We start from the raw sequence: 26,328 nt of genomic DNA on the forward strand, positions 1-26,328 counted from the left end.
TGTAAACGTAGCATTACAGAATTTCGGACACATTTGACCAGTTTCTATAGTAGTTACGAGAGGTACTTCTATAATGTATACGTGTGCGGATAGATCATCCGGAGTTATTCGGTTTCAGAGTTATTAGATTACCAATAGATTTTTCTTTCTTTTTTTCGTTCGGGAAAAAAATTCTGCGTTGTATTAATTTTAAAGGCATGCCCTCCCACTCCCCCTTCTGCACAAAATTAAAATAACGTAAACAGCTCTTTTCAAAATTGTATTATACTTTTAGTATTCATGAAATGGTTCTTACACTTCATAAAGGACGTCGTCAAATATGTAAGTTGATCTTGTAAATTAGAAGTCCAAATAAAAACTTCTAAAACTTCTAATAGGCTAATAAAGAAGGGAAAAGCTACGGAGAGAGAGAGAGAGAGCAAGCGTTTTAGAGCTTAGAGGTTTTAAATAATGTTAGCGAACTAACATTTACTGTAATCTTGAATGCATAATATTCATAAATGCCATATATTTCTTCATTTGAATTATCAGTGTGTAAACAAATCAAACTATTTACTCTTTTACGTATCCTAGAATACACAGTCATAGAGTTGCATGAATTTTAGATATCATTTTCGGATTAGGCTTTTTATGTTAATAAAAAGATTTGAAACAAGGTTATCGTATTACGTTCAACATCTAGTGCTGGAAACAAATTGGAAACTCGACACAAATCAATTCTCAACACTTTTTTTCTAATTATAAAATTATTTTGACAAACTTCTTCAAATTATTTTTGCCCATAATTCAATAAACACAATTCTGACAATAAACTGCAAAAGTGCAAGAAATTCTTTATCCCGGACGAGCCCTCAATTCTGTTATGGGTCAGAATTACCCGAAATGCCAGCAAAGATCAATAACACAATTTAAACTTAACAATAATTTATTTACAGTAATATATAATAAGTGTATGAAACATAAAGTACAAACTTAGCAAGAATCTAAAAATACATACATCAGAGTGTCCGTTGCTGCACACAATGTCCCATTGAAAATATATCCCAGTTATATCTCAATAGTGCTTATACGACAAATTATATCTGATTATCTATGCATCGAATTGACAGGGTATTTATACAGTAATATTAATCTAGAATATTCTAGACATTGTTTAAACATGACATTACTGGAACAATCTGGACATACACAAAATTTAAGAATGTTCTAGATAAAATGACCGAACATTTTGACCACTCTGGAATGTTCAAGAAACTTAATGTTACTAATTATCAAAGACCTATATATAATAAACAAATGCTAAGTATTTAAGTTTAATGTTTTATTCGAGTTGGCAGGTATTGTCCACAGTGGTCTACACAACAGTGGGGCAGCCGGCAAACTGGCATACCCCCAACATCAACATAAGTTGTGCCCTACCTGACGGGAAAAGTAGCACGCTGGGTTGACCTCAATCGTGCTACGGACACATTTCAACACAAATTGTCTTTTAATTATATTATTTTGCTTTAGATTTACATTATATAAGATATAATTTTGAAAGTCAACATCACATATATCAACATCAACCATCACATATATCAACATCAACCACAAAATGTCAACAAAATCAACAGTTCAATGGTTAAATTGAAGGTGACGATTTCGCCAATACGACCACTGTGAAGTATAGTCTACTGTCTTTCCCCGAACTCCTTGAAATCATGGATAATTCGCCAAGTTGACACCTGTCACGCATGGTATTCGGTCAGAGATCATTCCAAAGGTCCTAGAATACGGAAATAGCAGGCAATTCTGAACAGCACCGTTAGTCTCCTTCAACGAAATCTCTAATACCTGAAAAGACAAAAACAAAACCCAACAGCAGAAAAAGATTCTCAATAAAATTTCTATAGCTATACCTAACCCATGTAAAACAATGTAAACGTAATTTAAAACAAACAAAAAGAGAAAGAGTATATACTTAACACCTAGCTCAAGGGTTGAGGTGGGAGGGTATTTCATAATACAGAAAAATAAATCGGATACTTTCATCACCCACCTTTCACTTTCATTGATGCATAGAAAAGGGGAGATAACCCGTAAACCTAGTGACTACGTACTGACACTGTATGGATGGATAAATAAATTCCGGCTCACTCATTTATTCGATTTTTCACAAAAAGGAGGTGAATGATGACATATAATTATAGAGCTTTGATAGCGACGCATATTGTGAGATGAACTCAAATATGCGGTATTATCAAAGACCTATATATAATAAACAAATGCTAAGTATTTAAGTTTAATGTTTTATTCGAGTTGGCAGGTATTGTCCACAGTGGTCTACACAACAGTGGGGCAGCCGGCAAACTGGCATACCCCCAACATCAACATAAGTTGTGCCCTCCCAGACGGGAAAAGTAGCACGCTGGGTTGACCTCAATCGTGCTACGGACACATTTCAACACAAATTGTCTTTTAATTATATTATTTTGCTTTAGATTTACATTATATAAGATATAATTTTGAAAGTCAACATCACATATATCAACATCAACCATCACATATATCAACATCAACCACAAAATGTCAACAAAATCAACAGTTCAATGGTTAAATTGAAGGTGACGATTTCGCCACATGGGCACCGTAGGTGCCCACCGCCACCTGGTGGGGGTAGGCAACTTCAATTTAACCACCCACCATGGACTCCTAGCCTACTCAAAACCCACTGCAACCCATCCATCGTGAACATCACTCTCTCTCATTTCCAACCCACCGTAAATTTATGCTACATTAAAATAAATCTGGTTACCCTTCAAATTAATCGTGCCTTACCCCCCCCCCCCCCCCTTTTCCCTTGATTTTATATCTTACGAAGTTGTATTGCTTTGGGTCTCTATTTCTATTACTAATATCCAGCTATTTTACTCAGTCAGAAAGAAAGAACTAACTGGACTTATGTAAGAAAATAAAGTAGAAAATATTACTTATCTAGATTTACCCCCCCCCCCCCCTTTTTAATTATTGGTTTATTCATTTGAATTTTATTTCTTATTCATTTTTAGGTCATTTGAAAGAAAATTTGTAATATACTTTCCTGCAAAGATTACAAACAAGATGAATGAGCACCTATACTCTCTACCCCCCCCCCCACACACACACACACACATACAGCATGATTATGTTGTTCCTGTATTGTAGACAATCATTGTAAGTGTTCACATTCCCACTCTGTCAAGTGCAGAATATGTTTTGTGATATTTTGTAAAGTTTCTTGCCATTTCTGAAGAAATGAGGTTATCTAAGTACCACTTATTTTTTAAACCAAGCTCTTCCGAAGACCATGTAAAATTGATTAAATCCTGTATATACTATTTCAATAGGGTACTTTGTATTTACCCCTAAGCATTTGTAAATGTAGATGGACTGCACCAGACATGTAAGGCACATATGACTAAAACCTTTATTCTAATCCCTTTCCAGCTGATACTCTATCAAAAAGGCATGATCTTACTACACCTTAAGCTTCCTACTTTGGGAATTTTGGGGAGGGACCCCCCCTTTCCTCCTGCAAAAATATATGCTATGGAAGGGGTTATTAAAAATATAGACTTCAAAATTCTTTTTAAGGCTGTAAAAAATGGATTTATAATAGAAAGCATGGAAATTAATATGCTACATGTAAGTCAGTGTAAACCTATCCTTTCCTAATACCCTAAAATGCTGTTGAAGTTTATCTAATCTTAGCACTATGAAACGTTAACTACTACTCACTTGTGGATTTGTATTTGTATCCCCTAGCTAACCTGTATTTTACTCCAGCATGCTAGAGGTATACGACGAGATACTTTTGACTTGGCTCCGAGGTACATAAGGAGCGTAGGGACGTTAACCGAGGCTCTTATACATGTAGGAGTAACCTGTATTTGTACCCATTAGCTAATACATAGATGTAAACTACATGTACATATGCAATTATGCACCGATTAATGCATCTTAATCCCATATGAGATTAATGTGTAAACAGAAAATAATTCAGGTAACTGCTCACCTGAGGGATAAACACATACCATATTACATGCGTATGGCAACTGGGTTTGAACCGATATTTTCAATGAGGAAATGCCCCTAAGATATGCATATGTGTAAGCTAACAGTAAGCGCCTACTATTAAAAAGAAAATATTGTAGGAAATGGATCAGATTATAATCTAGCCTCTGGTACAATATGTATCTAACCCCCCCCCCCCCCCCCGAATTTGTATCTCTATGCTGTTAGGAAATCTCGCCTTATGCGGTTCTTTCATTTTATTTATTTATTTTTTAAATCTTATAATTCCACATAAATAAAACCAGTTACCTAAACAATTTATCCTTTATGAATTTAAAATCTGTGAATATAGAATTTTAACTGAAGCAAGTTTTATCTGTGTGAAAATAGCAAACCTTTTGTATCTAATAACTTAAAGACGCAGCAGAAACCAACACTGACAAAAATTTAAGCCCCATTTTAAACCTTATACTGGAAGTCTCATTATAACCCTCTTTATTTTATTTATTTGTTGGTTTATTTATTATTATGTCGTGACCATTCATACAGCATATGCCATGACGAAAATACATAGAAAGACCAGCACTGCGAGCCTTATTCAAATGAGCTTGACTTTAGCACCTAAAGAACTGTAATTTGTCCCTCATCCCTTTGCGAAACCGAATTACTTGATTAAAACTGGTAAAAATTCAGGGACTTGAAGTTGCATTTCCGATTTTGAGGTTCACTTTCCCTGATGAGAAAGATAGCTCAAAGGAATAAATGTTAATTTACTAATAATTTTGATTTTATAGTCTTTTATTTGTAGAATTATATTTAAATACCTAAAGATTTTTTCTTGTATAAGTCTTAAAAAACAATGTCAGGAAATATAAGCCCGTGCTGAAATTAATCTCTGTGTGAATTATCGACACTTGTGAAATAATCTATATAATAAATTTAGTAAAATAAGTTTACCTGATTTTTCATGTTAACTTAAGATGGTACATAACTTTTCATTTACTAAACACAACTATATAAAATAAAAGGCCTTTATGCAGTTAAGGGGTGAGAAGTCATTAAATGTATGTGTCTTTATTGTGTTACCATGATATCATCAAACCTACTCAAATAAGGTACAGGCCCTGTTAGAAAAATTCATAATTATGTTCAAATACACTGAAGACGGCTTCCAAATGAACAAACAGCCTGACCTTCATTTATTTCCTTCATTTATAACTTTAACCAAACCAAAATGTCAACATAGAATATATATGTGAAACAAGCCTTTGACCCTCTCTTACTTAATCTGAACACTTATATATACATATAATAACCAGCAAAATAAAAGCTAGACTTGCTAGGTATTAGATATCTACATGTACTTAATTAAGATAAAATTCGGGGAATCCTATCTATATCAACTTGTGAACCATTGCGGCCCTCAATAATTATGCACACATTGTTATTGTTCTGGTTGAGTTTGAAGTTGTCCTCCTTGTCAAGCCCCCTAAGAGAAGAGATATCCGAATAGATGAGGATGCTGCTGGTCCAATATAACTATTAATATGTAGATTTGACAGACAATGTACAATTCAACTCGGGTGCATAGAACATATGCCCCCAGCTTTTACAGCCTGAATTGTTCATTGCAATGCTTCCATCCCAATGAAATTTTTTTGACTCAAAATCTATTTAGTCATCATTCGTATTTACTGACCTTGAGTTTTGTCATAGCATGTGTACATGTCAACTGTAAATATGTATAAACAAATACACATCTTATTTCATGTTAAATTCATATACATAAAAATGCATTAATGTAATATAACATTCAAAAGCACCACAACTTGATCTTTATTTTACTTCAAATTATTTTATTTCACAATTGATTACTGCCTTTGTTGCAATTATACCTTTAATGTCTCTCTTTGGACCATTGTTAAAATTGAATGGCCTTGATTGAAAATTTATATCCTTCAATTAGAGGTCTGTTTCTATGTGAATCGGGGTAAATAACATTTCTGAAGACATGATACAATAGCTTTATCAAACTTTAATTAATTCTTAATCTGTATGTTTTCTATTTATTATTCACTGTTTTAAGGAAAACAGTTTTTTTTTAATATCACAAAATATTTTGAATAAACTGATAAATACAACCAGCCCAAAGTTACAAAACCATCCTCATATTGTAAGAATTATAACAATGTATATTCCCATTTCTAAAACCCCCTAAACATTGGCCAAGGGACCTAAGTATCTAAATATAGGCTACCATGTGTACGGATGTTTGACCAATGACCTTGAATAACATGGACCGAATAAAGTTGAAGTTCAGAACTATTTTTAGATAGCTCATCTTGTTTAAATAATATTTCACTAAGTACGCTTTTCTTCATTCAAAATAAAATGATGAAGTTGGTTATTATTACCATATTTGTATATCTTGTACCATGTGCCAGTGTTTAAAGTATGGACGGGGGGCAAATCGATCTGTTTCAATCCAATGAAATATTTGCCATCGAGCAATATCAATGTTGATAAGATAATCCATGTTAATTCTTTGACTGAAACTTAACTTTAAAAACTGGAAATTATGATAAAATATTTCATAATACAGAAAAATAAATCGGATACTTTCATCACCCACCTTTCACTTTCATTGATGCATAGAAAAGGGGAGATAACCCGTAAACCTAGTGACTACGTACTGACACTGTATGGATGGATAAATAAATTTCGGCTCACTCATTTATTCGATTTTTCACAAAAAGGAGGTGAATGATGACATATAATTATAGAGCTTTGATAACGACGCATATTGTGAGATGAACTCAAATATGCGGTATTATATACATAATAAAAGAATACACATATCACAACAATGGAGATAAAAACAGTATTCATGCTAAAAAGGCCAATAGAACAACAAAAAGCAGGAGCAAACAATGACCTTCAAAATATCAGAGGTGGGATCAGATGCCAGGGAGGAGTGAGCAACCCCTGCCTATCGGTAACACCTGCCGTGTGCTCCTTGTTCGAAAACTAATGAAAAAATCAATTGACAATTCAGTGTGTATATGTTAATAATAGCCCAACAATTGGTACGGAAAACGTCAATCAGTATCTGACTATTTTCTAACATCCAATCGATCATAGAACTTACGAAGTAATAACTTTAAACGAAAATGTTGATATTCCTGTTTCATCAACCTAATTGTCAATAAATTACATCGTACAATATACCAATATGTATTCATAAATAGAACATGTCCTTGCTTATAGAAACAAATTCCTCTCTAGAGTAAAGATTCTGTTGGCCAAACCTAGCTTTTGTAATTTAGGGAAACAACAATACTCTATACAACTATTGTTAATGAAAGGCGGCTGAGCATGTTCTTATGTTAATTCTTTGGTAATACAAATGAAAAAGCAAAAACCAAAGTTAAATAATTTAGTTTATATCTATGTTATTCCATCTGTATCATTTTTTTTCATTTTTATTGTATATAATTTTAAATGAAATTTAAAATCTCTACAATTACATTAAACAATATGAAGTCCAAAATTTTTTTTTCATACTTTTTTTTCATTTTGTTTTTTAGTACACGTTATCGATATAGGACGCGTGCCAGCTACAGCCTTAGAAGACGCTGTTGTTATGGATACACAGGAAGTTACTGTGATAATCGTATGTATTTTGCAATTGAGGATGTTTAAAGCTTTATGGTCAGTATATGCATTATTATACATGGATATCAATGATATCCATCATCTATATTATTTCAAATACGTTTATTATGCGACTTGAATAATAAAGATTGATTGTATGTTGTTTAACGTCCCTCTCAATAATTAATCACTGATATGAGGAAGTCGCCACATGCCGGTTGAGAGCTACAAATTTTGTCCTATACTCAGCACTCAGGACCATTGATCAGTGAGCAACCCTTTTCTCATTTATACCAGAATCCACGTCCCACAGTTTTCGAACCCATGACAAAAGGATCGACATATGTGCCGTTGAGTTTGAAAAACCAAACATTTCACGGATTAAAAGTCGAATTAAGGGAAATGTAAAATAAATTGTTGTAAGGTATCATTTTTAAAACATCTACAACGCTATAAATACGGGTCGTTTTGAGATCAAATTTTCTATAAAACCCTTTGGGCTTCATGGAATTTGATCTCTTGACCAACCCTGTATTTATATCCCAATAGATGTTTTAAAATGATACCTTATTTTTTAAATACAATATGTAGCATATGTACTGAAATTAGTTTGCATTACTGAACATTTTGTAAATTATTTGTCATACTTTCTGGTGTGCCTTATTGCATATGGGGAAGAATAGAAGAGTAAAATGACGATTATTATTTTTTCAAATCATCTTTTGCCTTGTTCCAAAGTTGAAATTAAAGAAAAAAAATCTTTGCTTGCATATGTACAAACCAAACAAAAACCCAGATTAAAGATCTTTCTAGAACTATTGAGTTGTAGCCTTTCGAAAATATGACAATATTAAAAAAATAGCGGCCGTTATAATTTATATTTTCAACCTTCTAATTCCTTTTTCTCTGCTACAGATTTCCGCTTAATTATGTATTTTATCGGGAAATGGGGAACTATTACAATGTATATGATTGATAGAGATGTTTTTATAATTCCTATTGGATTTGACAAAATTCAAACAGGATTTTTCAGATTCCTGCAGAATTTCATGAAAATTCCTAGGAATGTTTTAAATTCCTACAGGAAATTACTTTCTCCCAAGGAATTTTTTTAATCAAAGTTGATACTCTCACCTGATAGGTGAGATACACACTTGCAGAAGTAGATATGAAGTCTGTACATCAAGATCTATCAGATGACATATTTGATTTTGCTGAAAACTGAATGTTTGGCGGGCGCCAATTTGCCTCTTGTAAAGCAGCACTTTTATCCTGCACAGTGGTGATATATTTTTATTAGATATACATGTATATGAGATCAAGCAATTGGTTCAGTTCAGGAAATACAATTTATGACTACAAATGGTCCACATCGTCTTTTAGCTTTTTTCAAAGTTTCAAGTAACTTTTAATTAATATTGACGCCTTCTTACAAGTCATCTAGTTTGATTCCCTCTCCACTCCACTACGACCATAAAGAAAAAATGTTCAGCTATCCTTGTTCCTGTTATAAAATTGTTACGTATTTCAAATAAAAGTGATTTCCATTGTTAAACTTTGGTTTCATTATAAAAAGTAGTAATTTTTTTTTTCTTCTGTATTTTGAAGAGACTGTATATAAAGTACAGACTGATTTACATGTAATGTTGTTTTTCTTTGTTTGTTTGAAGCAATATGCAGCTGCCAAAACGGTGGTATTTGTATAGCCCCTAATGTTTGCAGTTGTCCTGCAGGATACGCAGGAATCTTATGCCAAAGACGTAAGATCTTAAAATGTTCTTCATGGTGTATTGTAGAAAATTACTTTTAGCTATATATGTGCAATTTTGTATTGAACTCAAAAGAAAAGTTTTCTCATAATTATAAATTATTTTCCAGCAATATGCCATCCTGCTTGCCAGCATGGACACTGTGTCAGCCCAGACAGATGTAGCTGTAACTTTGGATATACGGGAGCTGCTTGCTCTCAGCGTAGGTTTCTCTCTCCACATTGACGTCAAGGATACAATAATAATTCTTTTCACCGATAGCTTAAAAATTAGCAATAAAATGTATAGTTATTATGTTTATTATGCTTTCCAGTATTTCTTTTGTGGTGTCATGTAAATTCTGAATTTACCGGGTGGCAGTAAATACAAAATTTACAAGTTGTAGTTGTCATGTTGTAAATTTTGTATTTACTGCCACCCGGTAAATTCAAAATTTACAACATGACAGTGGAATAAAGGTAAAAGATCTTGGATAGTGGGTGTTGATAGTAATTAACATTAAAAAAAAACGGAAAGCCAATTACATATATTGTTAAAATCTGAAAAAACTTACGTAGTTATCTCTTTTATCGGAATTATATGCATTTTCTATACTCTCAAAAAGTACAATGTCTCGACCCAATTTAATAAAAAAAAATATTTAACCCTGTTTAATTAGTTTAAAAATACAACAAATGTGCATTTAATCAGTCACTTTTTCTCCTCGCATTGTTTGTTTGCGTTATTGAACTATTGAACGTCAAAACTGGTCTTACGTCTATTGAGTATACAATAAGTTTGAAGGGCGTTAAATTCACATTAAAGATTAACGAAATAAACAATTATGAAGAGGGAAAATCAGAGAATGTAAATATAAGCTTTGAATTCATATTTTGGACCATCGGTCCTATAACACACCGCGGTATGATAATTTGTCAGCACGACCAGGTGTATCATAGGACCGACGACATCCAAAAATATGAATGCCATGCTTACAGTAACTGATACACAGCATACTGTATACTTTTCTTAACTTTTTAGGAAAAAATCCATTTCAATCCTAAATGTGCAAGGTATGCGTTCCGTAAAACACTCTTAGTTAACAGAAATTTATTTACAGCTATATGCAATCCACCGTGCCAATCAGGGGGAACCTGTGTAAGCATAAACACCTGTCAATGTCAATCAAATCAAGCAGGACCACAGTGTAATCAACGTAAGTTGTGCTTTTTGTCATGATGTCATGACGTGCTTTTATCTAACTGCATTATATTTGAGTAATACATGTATACATATGGTTAAGAATGTCAATATTCCGCCGATAAATGCATGGCTGAAACAGTTTACAATAATAAAATTGTTTTATTTATTTTTTCAAGTGCTATCCTCCTCATGCTTTGTATTTCACACAAACCTGTAACAAATTTACAAAAAAGTCATAAATTGGTCGTAACTTAAATTTTTCCTATCGTTTTACTCATACTCTGTTGTATCTTTTATCTCGAGTTCAAAGGGATGAATTGTATCAACGTAGGGATCAAATGTATACATTAATTTTAGAAATAAGACGACGTCGATGTATCGAATTAAAGCCATATGAGTTTTCTTTTTCCAGCAGAAGTTTTTGAATGAATGAATTATGTTTCATATGTAACCAAGCGGGGATGAAGAACGCAGGTTAAGTTTAATAAATTTATTAGGAATGAAAAAGCAATGGCAGATCTACAAATACAAAAACATATATACAATATCATAATACACATAGACACTGAGACAAAATACTTTTATTTCATATTCACTTCAAAAATAAGAAAATTTATGTTCACTAAGCCAAAAACGTCAATTTCATAGTTTAAAATATCTTTCTCTCAAAAATATGAAAAACACTTGAGCTTATGACTTGGACTTAATAAATAAAATACAAAAAATTAATAGACTAAGAAAATTACCTTTCAAGTGGTGACAACGGGCAGCTGGTAATATGTAAGTTAAGTTAAATTTCCCGCACGGACAGGGATGGGCCCATGCCTATATATATAGGCCACAGAAAAACCGGTTAAACAGTATATATAGGCAGAAAAACCGGTTAAACTACAAATTTACTGGCCAATGAGATTCTGTGAGTAGAATTCATGAATGGAGACTACTACCAAATAGTAAATTATGGCTCAGTAAGTTATTCAATAAAGATAAAAAATTTATTTTAAATAAATATGACTCCGCCACACATATAAGCACAAAAACAAGGTAATTAAGAGAATTCGTGTCCCCCGCTTACGGAAAAAGTAAACCATGCGCAGTTCGGGGGGAGGGGAGGGAGTCGGATCCCCCTGTCTGAATTTGTAGAACTATTAAATGTACACATGCATACTGAAGCAAATAAAATATGCCAATATGGATATAAAGATTTGATTGCTTATTCTTTATTATGTGTATAAAAGATTTGTACAAGCGAGACCTCATAATTTTTTCATTACATTTCATTACATGCTGAAAACTATCATTTAATAAAAAAAAGTATTTCGAAAAAAAAATTGGATCGTCCGGAATTCAAACCCGCGACCTCTTACATGTGAAGCGAGAGACATACCACTACACCATGGAACCGCTTTAAACTGGCGAAAATTACATGTATATGCAAACATGAAGTCACATATTATTTTATTATGTATTCACGTTCGATATTGTCAAAATATTACACAATGCATGGTGTCTAATCTAGCCTTATTAAATAGCTCTAATAGATGTAATGTAATAAGAAAATAAAGTCCGCCGAGAACCTGTTTTATCCGTAATAACTCTCCTCATGCCCCTATGCTAAAAAGCGATATGTAATACAATAAATACTAATAAAACAAACGGGGCGGGACACTTTGAGAGGGGTGAGAGAGGTCCTAGGGAGTTTTGGTATAAAATCACATTGCAACAGATCAAAATCTTCTGTAGATATCGCCCGGAAACGATAGTGTTACACACAGACAGAACGTATAAATTTACGACCTTGAACTCAAAATCTATAGGGGTCTTGCTAAGGCCACAGGGAGTTGTTATGTAAAATTTCATTGCAAAAGCTCAAAAGGTTCTTGAGATATCGTGCGGAACGAAAGTGTTATAACAGACAGAATTTGCAATTTTATTACCTTAACCTTTGACCTTTGACTTAAAAATCAATAGGGTTCTTCTTTAGTCCATAGGGAGTTGATATGCAAATTTTCATTGCAAGAGCTCAAAGGGTTCTCTAGATATCGTGTGGAAACAAAAGCGCTACAGACAGAAAGACGGTCGGGAGGACGGACAGACCCAAATTAATATCCCCCCACTTTTTTAGCTGGGGACAATAAGTCTGCTCACAGTGACATGAAACATTTGAAGATAACAAACAATATTCAGCATCAAACGTCCATAAAACAATACAAAATAGGAACAGAGCAAACACGGGACGCTATCAGTATCTATGGAAATTCTGACAGATTGTGTAAAGACTTGAGGTCTAACATAACAAAGATATTGTCATTGGTATAAACATGGGCACCGGTTTTCCTTTCAACAAGCCATCGCACTAGAGATTAAATTGGGATCTTACGAATGAGACTTTAAGGGGGCCGACTGGGGTTTTATTGTGTGAAAACTACAATAGCGAAACTCTTCATTTTTATACCATATATAACTTACATTAACTTCAGCGTACATGCCAAGTTTGGGGAAAATCTACCGTCCAGGTATTCTTAAGGGACCGTCACAAAATACAGGTACATTTACCATAGGATTATATAGGAAAGTTCCACTTTTTATCACTTTAAAGCATATTATACAAAAACTACAATAGACTTTTTGTTAAAACTACAATATATGATGGGTAATACTATATTGTACATTATATGTAAGAAACACAAAATTCTACCGTCTTGTTAACAGAGGGGGCATCTCAAAATGCAAAAAAATTACGAATTTTCCTGTTTTTATAGAGTACTACAAAATATAACGGGCACAAGAGATTTATATGAAAACATAATAAAAATATTGGAGATATTCTTAAATTTCTATGTTTTAAATTTCAATAGCGTATGTTTATTACTTTTTCTTTAATAACATTTTTATTACCCATTTCTTTAAGAGCTTCAGTTTATCATAACGTCTAAAACACACTATAACGACGTCAACCTACCTATCAATTGCAAAATCGGTTAAAAAATCAGTTATATAAAATTGTAATTACATTTTTAAACCTGTAATTTCTTAAGTTTGTTTAATTTTATTAATGAAGTGAAAAAAGTTGCTTTAAAACAGTAAGTACGCTTCATTTTACTATGATGCGCGAAATACTGCGCAGTGAAAACCAAAGACGGCTCCCTTAAACCGAGATTCCATGTCACAGTAAGCGTTGATAGAAGAAAAAGCTCACTGTCTATTGACCCTTAGCTCCTTCTTAATGTCTTAATTCGAAACCTTTGATTGGTATGTTAAAAAACAATATTATTTTTTTTCTTTACTCTGTTTTTCGTATGAAAGAGTTAATGCCGGAAAAAAGCTGATAAAGGAATACAAGCCAAAGTATATTCAGTAATAATGCGACCTGATAAAAGTGTGTCGGATAACTGTTTGATGTTTGTCTTTTAAGAGAGCAAAGCTTTAGAGAATAATTATAATAATATTTAATAATAACTAGAGGTAATGTAAGCAATGAGCTTACTAAATAATACCCCCTCCTCTCATATGAATATAATGACAGTGTCCATGTTTTGCTACGGGAAACCCAACATATGTAACGGATCAAAAAGTAAAGTAGGATTATAAAACTTGATTGATATTAATATCTTAACAAGTTTATTGTATAATTGATTAACTTAAGATCTTTTTTTTTAGCTTTGTGTAATCCTGCTTGTTTAAACGGTGGCGTGTGTTCCTCTGGACATGTTTGCGACTGTTCTGGTACCCACTTCACAGGGTCGAGATGTGAAATACGTAAGTAGCTTTTGTTTCTAAAGTTTATGATTCAAATGACTCATTTTATGAGTTCAATGAAGGACTATAATATTAAGTGATTTTTTTTTTTCAAATGACATTGCATTTTAAATTTTAATAACTTTGCTCTTATTTTAAAAATATTGAAGTGAAAAGGTTTAACCTTGCTTGATAAAAAAAATGGCAAAAAGATTTCAAAAAGAATGAAACATATTTTCCTAAAAGTATTAAGTACATTTTCATAATTCAAGCAGGACACAGGATAAACTAGAAAAATTGAGAAAAAATTCTTATCTTGCTTTATATATTATAAATTTAATAACAGTGTTTAATTTTATTTTTTATTGATTATTTTTTTTTATTTATAGCTGTGTGGAATCCACCAGTAATATAATATTTTAAAATGTATTTTTTAGCTGTTTGCAATCCAGCTTGCAGAAACGGTGGCACATGTGTTTCTCCCAATATATGTGATTGTCCTGAGACATACAGAGGAGCATATTGTGAAATCCGTTTGTATTTTTATTTTAAAAAACACGGTTGATAATATTATCAGCATTCGTAAATTTATTACTAAATTAAATGTTCAAATATTAAGCAGAAGCTTATTGAAAACAGAACTTAATCTAAACTAATATATTGTACATTAAGGGGGAAAGATGATAAATGAAAGAATATTTAAATCTTAAAATATTTAAAAGCGTATTGATCCATGACACCTGATTACACCTCTGATATTTTTATTGACTTTTGTTTTGCTGTCTTCCAGACTGGTATAACGCGACTTAAAAAAATCGATGTTTTTTATGTAAAAATTTTCTTGTGAACCATGAAAAAAAAGAAGAGTAATCAAGCTCAAAAGTTCATTATTTTAAGCAATATACATGTAAATTGCAAATAGAACACAAAAAGCTACTCTAAAAATATCAGAGCTAGGATAAAGTCTTTTGAAGGGGTAAGCATTCACTGTTAACCGTGCTCCGTGTCATGATCATACAAACAAAGAAATCTGTAATTTAATCTAATGTAAAATAGAACAATTTGTGAAAAACAGTTCTATTGCTTTCTGTTGCTGAATAATTCCGTACATTGTTAACAAAAAACAAGATTGATACATAGTTAATATCAGATATAATATATTGATTTATCAAATATATTGATTTGCAAGGCGTTGCAAGAAGACAAAGAAGAAAGAAAAGACGTATTACATAGAATTCAAATCAGTCTTGTAACTGAGTGAGATAAATTTTGGGGTTAATTAATGCACTTGTTGAGATAGAAAAACTGATGCATAACATTTTCCTTTAAGCATTGTGTTCCTACCATGATCCCTGTTTTCCTGGCGTATGTAGCGCCATGCTAAATTGCAGATGCACTCACGGATTTTCTGGAGAAGGGGGGTTCGAAAGATGTAAAACATGTACGGAAAACTATTCACTTGATTGTAAAATAACGTTATGGAGAAGAAAAATATTTTTAAAACTCTTATGCCGCCGAATTATGGTATAGTACAGAAAAACCCTCTCTATGTATCTTTCATCCCAATAATTATGTCTTTATCATTCCATAAGTGAAATAATTGTTGTTGTTGATCATCATAGACTCGGTGTTGTTTGATTACAGTTGATGCAAATAATATTCCAATCATTACGAAGTGTACGTCAGTTCTTAGAAATATTGAAAGGACGGGTAAAAAAAGGGAAATGTATCAATTTGTGACGGACTCGTCGGAGCCAAATTCTATGAAAACGGACATGCTTTGGCTGAATCAAAAAGGCTTCAACTATCTTAATGTTGAAATCACTGCAATGTATGTACCAGCCGATGAAATTTCAACACCTGCATACGTCAAGGACTTTGCATTTGGGATTGTTGCAGCATATTTGGAGATAGATTTGTATAAAGTGCACAAAGGTAAGTGGAAGGTCTGATTCAAAAAAAAAAAAATGATGCTGAGTTTACCAGGCCTTTTAAAACAGTTTCTTCTGTGGTTTCCAGATTCCTCTGACATCGTGTTTGTCAGTTTAAATAGTACAACATATCCCTGCCCAAATCAGCCTGGGTCTCTCCGTCCAAACGAGGCTTTGTATTCTTGCAACATCATACATCATGACTTCGATCGTCTTTTGGAGGATGGCGATAAGTATGTTGTTACATATTAATATTCTTCATTTGGCAATATGGAAGATAGTTGTTTCATGCATTTTTGGGACACGAATAATTTTTTTAAATTTTGTTTCACAGTTTAACATTGACTGTCATTGTACAAAATGGTGGATATCGTGCTTTAAAAACTTCATCTTCCACAAACTATATCGACCTTTTTAAGGGCCGTAACTCAAGCAAATCAATGATGTACAGGTTCGACTTTCGGAAACCTCACCACTGTAATCTGGATTCAAATAAGTGTTCGGTGAAAGCTTTCACTGTTCAGAATGATATTACAAAGGTAAACAAGCTATACCGTCTCTAAGTTTTATTCATTTCCTGCAACAAAGATATATGTTTGAAATTTTGTAGTTGTTAAAATTTGAGACATATAAAATTTGGTGATTTTTCGTAAATATATTAACAGAATGTTTTAAAGATCAAACATGTATAAAAATATTCTTATATATGAATTACATTGTTTGTTTAAATGGAAAGCCTATTGACAAATTTATGGACGTCTATTATCATTTCTCGTCGATTTAAGGACCCTATTCAAATTTCATGGGAAGGATGGTCTGATGCTCTCTCCGGGATAGAGAAGTACATGATTGAGATATATCCTCTGAAGCCAAACCAAAATGTTAATCCTAGTTTGACAGAACCAGATCCATGGAGTCCATCACATGTATTAACATTTAACACCTCACAGAGAGGGTGTACATACATTCCTCAAAAACAAGGAATGTTTTCTCTTATACTGAATGTTGTAGACAGAGCTAATAACACGGAATACGCAAGGATGCTAGTACTTTATGACAATACATCATCAATAACTATAGACCATTCCTCACCCATGATTTCAACCAGCGCAGTTGCAGAAACAAATTACCAGTGGCAGAATAACTTGACCAACGATATATCAATCTCGTGGAAAGGACATTTCAGAAACAAATTTCACGAAGATAAGAAACTTCTCAGTCAGGTCACTGATTTCAGACATTTCGATCACGATAAAAAGTTTCAAAAGAAAGTTCTTAATGAATTCGACGACAACGATGGAGAAAGAACATTAAATGCTATACAAAATGTCCACGGAATCTTAAAATTCGAGTACGCATATGGTAACGCAAACCAAGGAAATCAGACCCCATTAATCTTGCAACCTGTAAATGACTTAACCCAAACATTATCTTTCTTTGTTCAAAGACGAAACGGGGATACGCTAAATATATGGATCAGAGCTACTGATTCTATGGGCAATAGGGTCACCGATATTATGCATGTATATTTCGATGAAACACCGCCAACAGCCCTGTCAAGTCGCACTGTCCGATTCATACCTAATATAAATCAATCTATATACCCTTTTTCTAGCCGGTAAGTGTGCTTCTTTTGTTTTCCTTATGTTAAATGTCTATAAGTGGTGCTTTACTCTGAAATAGTACACTGAGTATATTTAAGAAGATTCGTTGAGTGTCATAATATCAAGTAATACAGAGGAGATGGAAAGAGAAATTAAAAATGAATGTAAGTGCAGCTTCCCATTCTATTTAAAGCAATATTTAACCATTCATTTAAATATTGTTCTTCCATGAGGACATATTGTTCTTCATCAAATGTAACAGAGAGAAATGAGGTAGGCCTAAGTTGCACATTTTCAATCTTGCCATTTAATGTTCCGTGTTCTCAAGTGCCGTAATAGGCCCTGATTTAGAAATATTAAATTCTGTAAATGTTTGTCATATAAAAGTTTGACGTTAAGCGAAAAGTAATACTTTTTTGAGATGCATAATGCTTCAAAACATATTTGGTGTTGCAGCTTACGAATCGACGCTCATGACCGAGAAAGTGGAATATTCAGAATTGATTGGCAATTTATATCCAATCACAGTAGAATCATTTTCAAAAAAGGATCAATACCTGGGAATAAAACTAAGGTAAGTTACCTTAAATGTTTAAGACTTTCCTCATATTTGTGTTCGTAATGGTAACGATAATGTATATTTTCATATTACTTTTATTAGCAATTTACAAAACAAAGCTATAAAAAATACGAGGGGTGTGTCCAATCATTAATTGGAACTCATTTTATCTTAATAAACTGTGTACAAATTATTATATGATATATTTTCATATTTCATTTTTTCACAAGTTATAGTGAGTCATTTTCACATTTATCACAAACAAAGCATATAAAAAATAATCTGAATGATATAGAGATAGTGTGCAAAATTTCTGATCACCCCTAGTATGTATCATGCATTTCTTAAGATTTTCTCATCCATACAGAATTTGCCACAATTTGGCGATGGATACAAAGTTCCCATGGGAGATTTTTTTCTGTACAGTCATTATCTTGATGTTGATAATTGTTGGATGGTTGTGCCTAAGGAATCCTTTTATAATGAGTTTCTTAAAATAAAAGTCAAAGTTTACAATAGAGCTATGGAATCGACGGGTTTTGAAATGACGGTAATCACTAACGATATACGACAGATAACAAATAAATTTATTCGATTAGAATTAACGTTAACCTTTTTTCAGGTACATGTACTTAATAATTTCATTTAAAAAGTTTCTAATCTAAAAATTTGATATCACTTTTTCCTGTCCTTAGTTAACGTAACTTGTAGCTTCTTTGATTTAGCTCATACATTTGGATTCTTTGCATGGAATCGATGAATGTAAGTAAAATAAATTCAATCTTTTTTTATTAAATACTTTCGCTGGATAATTTTGAGTAATCAAGAGAAATTTTTTGAAACCGCAATTCTGATACATAGTTCATTATACAATTTTTATATTTATTTAGATACTGGGCCAATAAATCTTTATGTTGATAAAAAGTACGATAATAGTGTGCGACTGAGGTGGACTTTGTCCCCTACTTGCTACGAAAGAACCAGGATAAGTCTATCTGCTTATTCGGAGAATGGAGAACAGTTTTCTCGTGTTGTTGATAAGGATGCCGATCACTTTGATCTAACAGGACTTGCGTCTGAAACAACATACAATTTGTCTTTCGTAACAGAATATGGAGATGAGAAAAGCAACCCAATATTTTTAGTTTTTAAAACATCGTTACCAAAAACATCTGCTGCTCTGACTGGTGGTCAAATAGCAGGGATATCCACACCTATAGGTTGTAAATTTTAACTTTAATTCCTGGGTTTTGCATTACATTTCTTATGTACTATTTATATATAATGTGAAAAGTTTTGCATTCGAGTGATTTGTTCCTTGATTGATATTTTTACAAATAATTTTATGATAAGTAATTTTTTCTCTTTATGATAAATGTAAGATAATACTCCTTAAAGTTGGAAAGACTAAATAAACCAAGATTTAATGACCTTCACTGCTAAAGCTTCTCGAACTTGTTTACACGGTGAATGAAGCCATGATCACCAATATTAATAAGCATTTTCAAGATATGTAGAGTCAGACTCAAGTTTGTTCAAACCATGACCCTGGAGGCAGGATGCGGCGACAATACAATGGATAAAATGTATACATATGAATATTTAGGAAGCAAATCCATGATGAGTCTTATTTTCATGATGATCTTCATGTAAATTAAATTCAAACTTATTCAATTCGTGACCTCAAGGGGGTAATGTTGAGCTATCAATTATTTAGTGGATATATAGGAAAAAATCTCCAAAAATTATCCTGATCATGTAAATCAGCAAACCAATGATTATTCATTTTAATATGAAAGTATTCTCAGTCAGTGTAGATTCAAGTTTGTACAAATCATGACCAGCAGAATTACTTTAGGGAACCACAATAGAAAATATAACTTTGACATAATAATGTGCAGGTAAAATTATGTAAAATTTTAAACCATGATTATTCATCTTAAAATGGAAATGTCTTCAACGAGTGTAGAATTCAAGTCTGATAAAAACATGAACACTTCTCTGTCTCTTCGAAGATTTAAGGATAGGATGAGTGTAACACGTATGTGACTACAGTACGTAATTTTTCAATACTAAAAACTGTTGGCTTTTCTTCAGCAAAAGCTAAAGTGAGCAATGTGGGTCATTGGCTACTTATAATGGTGATCCATTAATATAATAACATGCTGATTGCTCTCACTTACATTAATTGTTTTGTTTCCTTTATTTTCAAGTGATCATATTCTTAGTTGGGATCATTGTCGTTGTTTTCATTTTCTGGAAAAAACGGAAATGCACAAATAAACAGACAATGCCAAAGAGGATCGTCCAGGGCAATGTGCTCTATGTAAGATATTTAAGATTTGTAACTTACTTAACTCGAAATCATTGGGAAACTCACAATCAGCCTTGTGTACACGTATTTATTCATGTATATAACTTCAAAGTACGTTTGAAAGTTTAGAATAGTATGCATAATTCATTATAACTTAACGTCAGACTTATCATATGAATATTCAAAAAAAAAAAAAAATAGAAAGGGAGAAATATAATTGCTAAAAATGATTGTTTTCTTTTAGTTGATAAAAAAAATTGTATTTCTTTGTTTCAAATCCTTTGAAATTTCAATTCTATAATAATTTGGCATTTAGAACAGGGAATTTAACGATCCAGTCGCCAATGACACACACCAGCAAGAAGAGCAACCTCAGAGAATATCGCACACAACCATTACATTTGGGCCCCTAATAAAACAAGGAAACTTTGCGGACATTTATGAAATAAGCAGAGCACAAAGAACCTTGGTAGCAAAAGTAATGAAAAGTAAGATATACTTGTTCTGAATCTAAATCAATAAGAAACCATATTATACATTTACATTGAATCAAAGTGTAACATTATCAACAAATACAGGTTATATATATATATATTCTTGCATATTTTATTTTATAATAAGGCTTATTAATCTTTGCATAATTGAAATGATGAAAATTGCCTGTTCTCTTGAAGAGGGTTACACAAGCACAGACGAAGTTCTTATGCAAGCCAAGATTGATTACTACCTTTATGTAGGAAAACATGAAAATATTTTGAGATTTGTTGGAGCTGTACTTAACGACAAGATCCGTAAGAGTGCATTTCAATGTATCAAGTTTTATTCTTTTTATTTTAATCCAACTTTTTGACTACTTTTCTTTTCAAAAGTCAAACGAAAGAATACAACATAGCTTTCTTAAGACGGAGTCACATTATTTTATTGTGATTTATTGTCTTACTGTACAGTTTTAATAGAAAAGTAGAATTTTTATTAATATTCAAGTATTTTAAAGTACAATGTACAGTTTACATTTAATTTTTTTTTCTATTAATTGATCTTACAGTTTTTTTTTCTGAAAGATCAGATTTACTTAATATTTAATTTATTATATATTTTTATGTAAAGGCGGAAAATATATAGTGCTTGAATATTGCAACAAAGGTCAACTTGACATTTGGCTACAAAATGAAAGGAACAAGGCTGATGATAGAACTTTTAACAAGCTTTATAAAATAGCGAATGGAATTTGCGATGGAATGGTATATTTGGAAGAAAAAGAGGTAAGTAATGATCAAGTATCATTCAAAAATCTATTTATCACTATCTCTCTCTTTGCAGCCAGCCAGTTATCTACACTGTATCTGTCTCTCTCTTCCTCTCTATCTCTCTATCTATCTCTTTCTATCTATCCATCCATCAAACCATTTAATCTATCGAGTGATCGACCGATATTTACAGGTGGTGCATCAAAGACTTGGGACTAGAAATGTGCTTTTGAATGAGTCGGCGACGTCAGGAAGTGAACTGATACCAAAAATATACGGATTTTGTCCAACACCAAAGACTGACACAGATGGAAAAGTGAGTTTATTAAACTGTGTGTGTGTGTGTGTGAGGGTGTATGTGTGTGTGTGTGAGGGGGTGTGTGTGTGTGTGTGTGTGTGTGTGTGTGTGTGTGTGTGTGTGTGAGTGTGTGTGTGTGTGTGAGTGTGTGTGTGTGTGAGGGGGTGTGTGTGTGTGTGTGAGTGTGTGTGTGTGTGTGTGTGTGTCTTGATTTGTGAATTCTAATAAAATTGAGATATTTTACACGATAGAAAATGAAGTCTCTCTTGAAAAAGAATTACGCAACTACAATCCTAAGAAGATATTTGGACTGTTTTCAGTCCAACACCAAACATTAAAAAGGAAATGTTAACGAATAGCGATCGATATAAAAGAAAAGTTTTTAAAAGAAAATTCCTGGTATTTGCATACATGACTACAGTTATTATTCACATGTCATGTAAAAAGTAAAGAAAACTAATAATGATCGATATGAAAAAGTCCACGAAATCAAACATGTAAAAAGGGCGTAAAAGTCTGACCTCTGGAAATTCCATTGCTGGGATCAGGTGAATAGGAGGAGTAAGCATCCCCTATTGACCTTATATATGCATCATGTAGACAGAATATTCCGCAGTGAAATTCAGTAGAAAGACAAAGGCTTCACAACTGGTATGAAACAAGTCAGCCTAAGGACAACCCGGTAATATTTGCTGACAAAATCATCATAACAAACATAAAATTTGCAAAAATCCAACTTTGAACGATGCTATCAAAATTCCCGTAACATTAAAGTATTAATAAGTAGTATGTCATGATTGAAACAAGATGTGTTTGTGAAACACTATGCGCCCGGCGGCAACAAAGATAAAAAAAATATTTTAGCATATAGGTCACAGTCAAGGTCACAAGATCATTTATCTTGGTTTCATTTGTAAGAACTTGATTACAGAAGTATGCATACCGAGTATGAGGTCTCTATCTCTCAAACTTCATAAGTTATGGTGAAGGTTTAAAAAAGTTATTTTTAGCATATAGGATACAGTCAGGGTCACAAGGTCATTGGTCTTGGTGTCATGTAAAAGAGCTTAATTATTGGAGTATGCATGCCAAATATTAAGTCTGTATCTTTCTTCGTTCAAAAGTTATGGTAAGAGTTAAAGTTTGCCGACACATAAAGCTATATTTAGCGTATAGGTCACAATCAAGGTCACAATGTCATTGACAATGGTGTCATTTAAAAGAGCTTTATCATTGGTATTTGCATACAAAATATAAAGTCTATATCTGCTATGGTTCAAAAGTTATGGCGAAGGTTAAAGTTTGCAGAAAAAACTATTTTTAGCATGTAGGTCACAGTCAAGGTCACAAGGTGATTGACCTTGGTGACATTTAAAAGAACTTATTTAGTGGAGAATGCACACCAAATATGAAGTCTCTTTAATTCAAGGTTCAAAAGTACTGGCGAAAGTTAAAGTTTGTAGACAAACAGACAAACAAAGAATCAGATAAACAGACAAACAAACAGACAGACAGGACAAAAACAATATACGTCTCGGATCATGGAATCTTTCGATCCGGGCGCATAAAAGTATCGTAGGCAAAACAATCGTTTGAAAAGGAATAATCAAGTTTGAAGACATAAACACCATAAGCAGGTTATACTGAAATATTATCATAAGAATAAGCAAAAAGCTTTTTTTTTTTGAAAAAAGTATTGATGGTCTTCATAAAGTAATGGGTTATTCATGAAGGATTGTCAGACCTTAGTATTTTTCTAAAAGCACAAACATGGCCTAAGTACATTAAACATTTTAAAACAAAGCTTTAAAGCTTAGATGCTGTGAATATAAACTTTCATTATTTAATCTGACTTTGTAAAATGACAATTTAAACCATATTCCAATCCACACTTTGCAAAAGTTGTTTCCCTTTGCGGGGTCAACCAAAAGGTCAATAGGGAGAGAAACGTCGTTTCTCCTCTTTATGCTACCAAATATTTGGGCGTGTTCTGATAAATCCATTGTGTTGTATTTTTTTTCTTTTAATGTATGCATAGCCCCATCTTGGGGCAGTCAGTACACAAAAGCTTTTTTGAAGACAAATGACGAAATTACAAACCTGAAAACTACGAAGGCTACTGTGTGGATTGTATGGGTTTATCTCCTAAGATGGCGACCAAGGGACATAACTGTTGCAAAGTGTCGATTGGACTATTGTTTATACCACTTTTACTTCTAATGATAACTTGTTATACCACATATTTACCATGAAACGCGATACTTCCGAGTATGTTCTAAATACAACATATAAATATTGTTTTCTGTATTTTTTTTTCAAAGCATAGATTTCGAAATGCAAAGTAAATATCTAATATGCAGTGTACAAAAAGATATATCTTCAGAGTGGCGCTGTACGTTCGAACATTTGCTCTAGAGTAAGGGGATAATCCTTACCTTGCGGGTTCCCATCCCAATGTTGGACGTTGAGACTGGTATCGCAGTAGATGTTGGCACGAAAAAGATTCATCACTAAATAGCTAAAAGTGTCGAGCAAATTTTATTTATCTATTATTAAATATTTATTAAATTGTTTTGATTGATTGATTGATTGTATACTGTTTAACGTCCCTCTCCAGAATATTTCACTGATATGGATACGTCACAATTGCAGGTGAAGGGCTGCAAGTTTAGGCCTATGCTCGGCACTCAGGGCCATTGAGCAGGGAGGGATCTTTATCGTGCCACACCTTCTGTGACACGGGGACTGGGTTTATACCGTCTCATCCGAAAGACCGCCCCATTTAGTTGCCTTTTACCACAAGCAAGGGGGTACTGAGGACCTATTCTAACTCGGATCCCCACGGGGATAAATTGTTTTGAAAAGTGTGATGAAATATACATGGAATTTAACACCGGTCTGTGACAAAAGAGATTTTATATTTTTTGTTGAAAACAACGTTTTGTAAAATCACTGGCAAATGCCGATTTTTTCCCAATTGCATTAATCATTTCAATACTTAAACTAAAAGATTATTACATATTGATTTTTCAGTAAAAAAATAGTTCATCACTTAACATCAGTTAAAATACCAAAGATCAATGTTGACTATATAATTAATTGTGAGCATGTAAAATATTGCAAGAAATGTTGTTATGCCAGTGATTTTATCAAATACCTGGGTATTCTTTTCAATGAAATATTTACAGAAAAAATATCTTCACTTTTGGCACACATCTGTACATCCATTGCAAAATATTGCAGGTTTTGTTAGTATTTTTTCCCTCTGCTCTAATGTTTAACCATACATGTATAATTAAGTATTTCTTATTTTTGGGATAAAGGCAATTATCAACAATTCAATTTTTTCCCATGACAAAAATGTCATTCAAATAACTTTAATAGAATTTGGTAACCATGTTAATTTATTATAGATGACAGTTAAGGGTATCAATTTAAATATCGTATAATATGCCATGCAATATGATTGTAAATTTTAAATCTTATTTTACTTTTAGGAGCAAATTCATTTCAAATCAGTGGCACCAGAATGTTTCGAAAATCCCCCAGTTGTGACTACCAAGAGTGACGTCTGGTCGTTTGGTATCGTTTTATGGGAAATATTCAGTTTAGGTGCATGTTTATTATTTTATACCCGGAGAATAGGATTGATTAGCGTAGATTTTTTTTTAGCTCACCTGAGCTCAAGTGAGCTTATCTGATCAAAATCCGTCCGTCGCCTATCGTCGTTGTCGTAATGTCGTCGTTGTAAACTTGACATTTTTATCTACATCTCAAGAACCACTGGGCCAATTTCAAATTGCCACAAAGTATCCTTCGATGAAGTGATTTAAGTTTGTTCAAATGAAGGATCACGCCTTTTCCAAGGGGAGATAATTATAAATTTGTGATAATTAGTGATATTTGTATAGAAGCATCCTCAGCTAGTGTAGAATTAAAATTGTTCAAATCATAACCCCCAAAGGTAGGGTGGGGTCTCATTGGTGGATGAATGTTT

The 26,328-nt window shown here is 32.8% G+C and overlaps 1 protein-coding gene across 1 annotated transcript in view; it reads left to right on the plus strand.

The window, feature by feature from the left end:
* Nucleotides 1-7,286: 7,286 nt before the first annotated feature.
* The window catches only part of LOC134269841 (uncharacterized), a 29,794-nt gene continuing 10,752 nt past the window's right edge, over nucleotides 7,287-26,328 (plus strand). Inside the window, exons 1-22 of the mRNA XM_062752041.1 lie at nucleotides 7,287-7,321; nucleotides 7,623-7,708; nucleotides 9,360-9,449; nucleotides 9,568-9,660; nucleotides 10,558-10,653; nucleotides 14,301-14,399; nucleotides 14,816-14,911; nucleotides 15,709-15,819; nucleotides 16,023-16,313; nucleotides 16,398-16,542; nucleotides 16,644-16,848; nucleotides 17,095-17,927; nucleotides 18,370-18,487; nucleotides 18,840-19,022; nucleotides 19,198-19,234; nucleotides 19,363-19,692; nucleotides 20,686-20,798; nucleotides 21,103-21,274; nucleotides 21,461-21,577; nucleotides 21,894-22,048; nucleotides 22,227-22,349; nucleotides 25,829-25,943. Coding sequence (XP_062608025.1) covers nucleotides 7,287-7,321; nucleotides 7,623-7,708; nucleotides 9,360-9,449; nucleotides 9,568-9,660; nucleotides 10,558-10,653; nucleotides 14,301-14,399; nucleotides 14,816-14,911; nucleotides 15,709-15,819; nucleotides 16,023-16,313; nucleotides 16,398-16,542; nucleotides 16,644-16,848; nucleotides 17,095-17,927; nucleotides 18,370-18,487; nucleotides 18,840-19,022; nucleotides 19,198-19,234; nucleotides 19,363-19,692; nucleotides 20,686-20,798; nucleotides 21,103-21,274; nucleotides 21,461-21,577; nucleotides 21,894-22,048; nucleotides 22,227-22,349; nucleotides 25,829-25,943 — 3,643 coding nt within the window. The remainder of the gene's footprint in view (nucleotides 7,322-7,622; nucleotides 7,709-9,359; nucleotides 9,450-9,567; nucleotides 9,661-10,557; nucleotides 10,654-14,300; nucleotides 14,400-14,815; nucleotides 14,912-15,708; nucleotides 15,820-16,022; nucleotides 16,314-16,397; nucleotides 16,543-16,643; nucleotides 16,849-17,094; nucleotides 17,928-18,369; nucleotides 18,488-18,839; nucleotides 19,023-19,197; nucleotides 19,235-19,362; nucleotides 19,693-20,685; nucleotides 20,799-21,102; nucleotides 21,275-21,460; nucleotides 21,578-21,893; nucleotides 22,049-22,226; nucleotides 22,350-25,828; nucleotides 25,944-26,328) is intronic.

This window comes from Saccostrea cucullata, unplaced genomic scaffold (genome assembly GCF_032062105.1).
Source record: "Saccostrea cucullata isolate Sc308-1 unplaced genomic scaffold, CSIRO_AGI_Scuc_v1 ctg1118, whole genome shotgun sequence".
In the NCBI taxonomy this organism is placed as follows: Eukaryota; Metazoa; Mollusca; class Bivalvia; order Ostreida; family Ostreidae; genus Saccostrea; species Saccostrea cuccullata.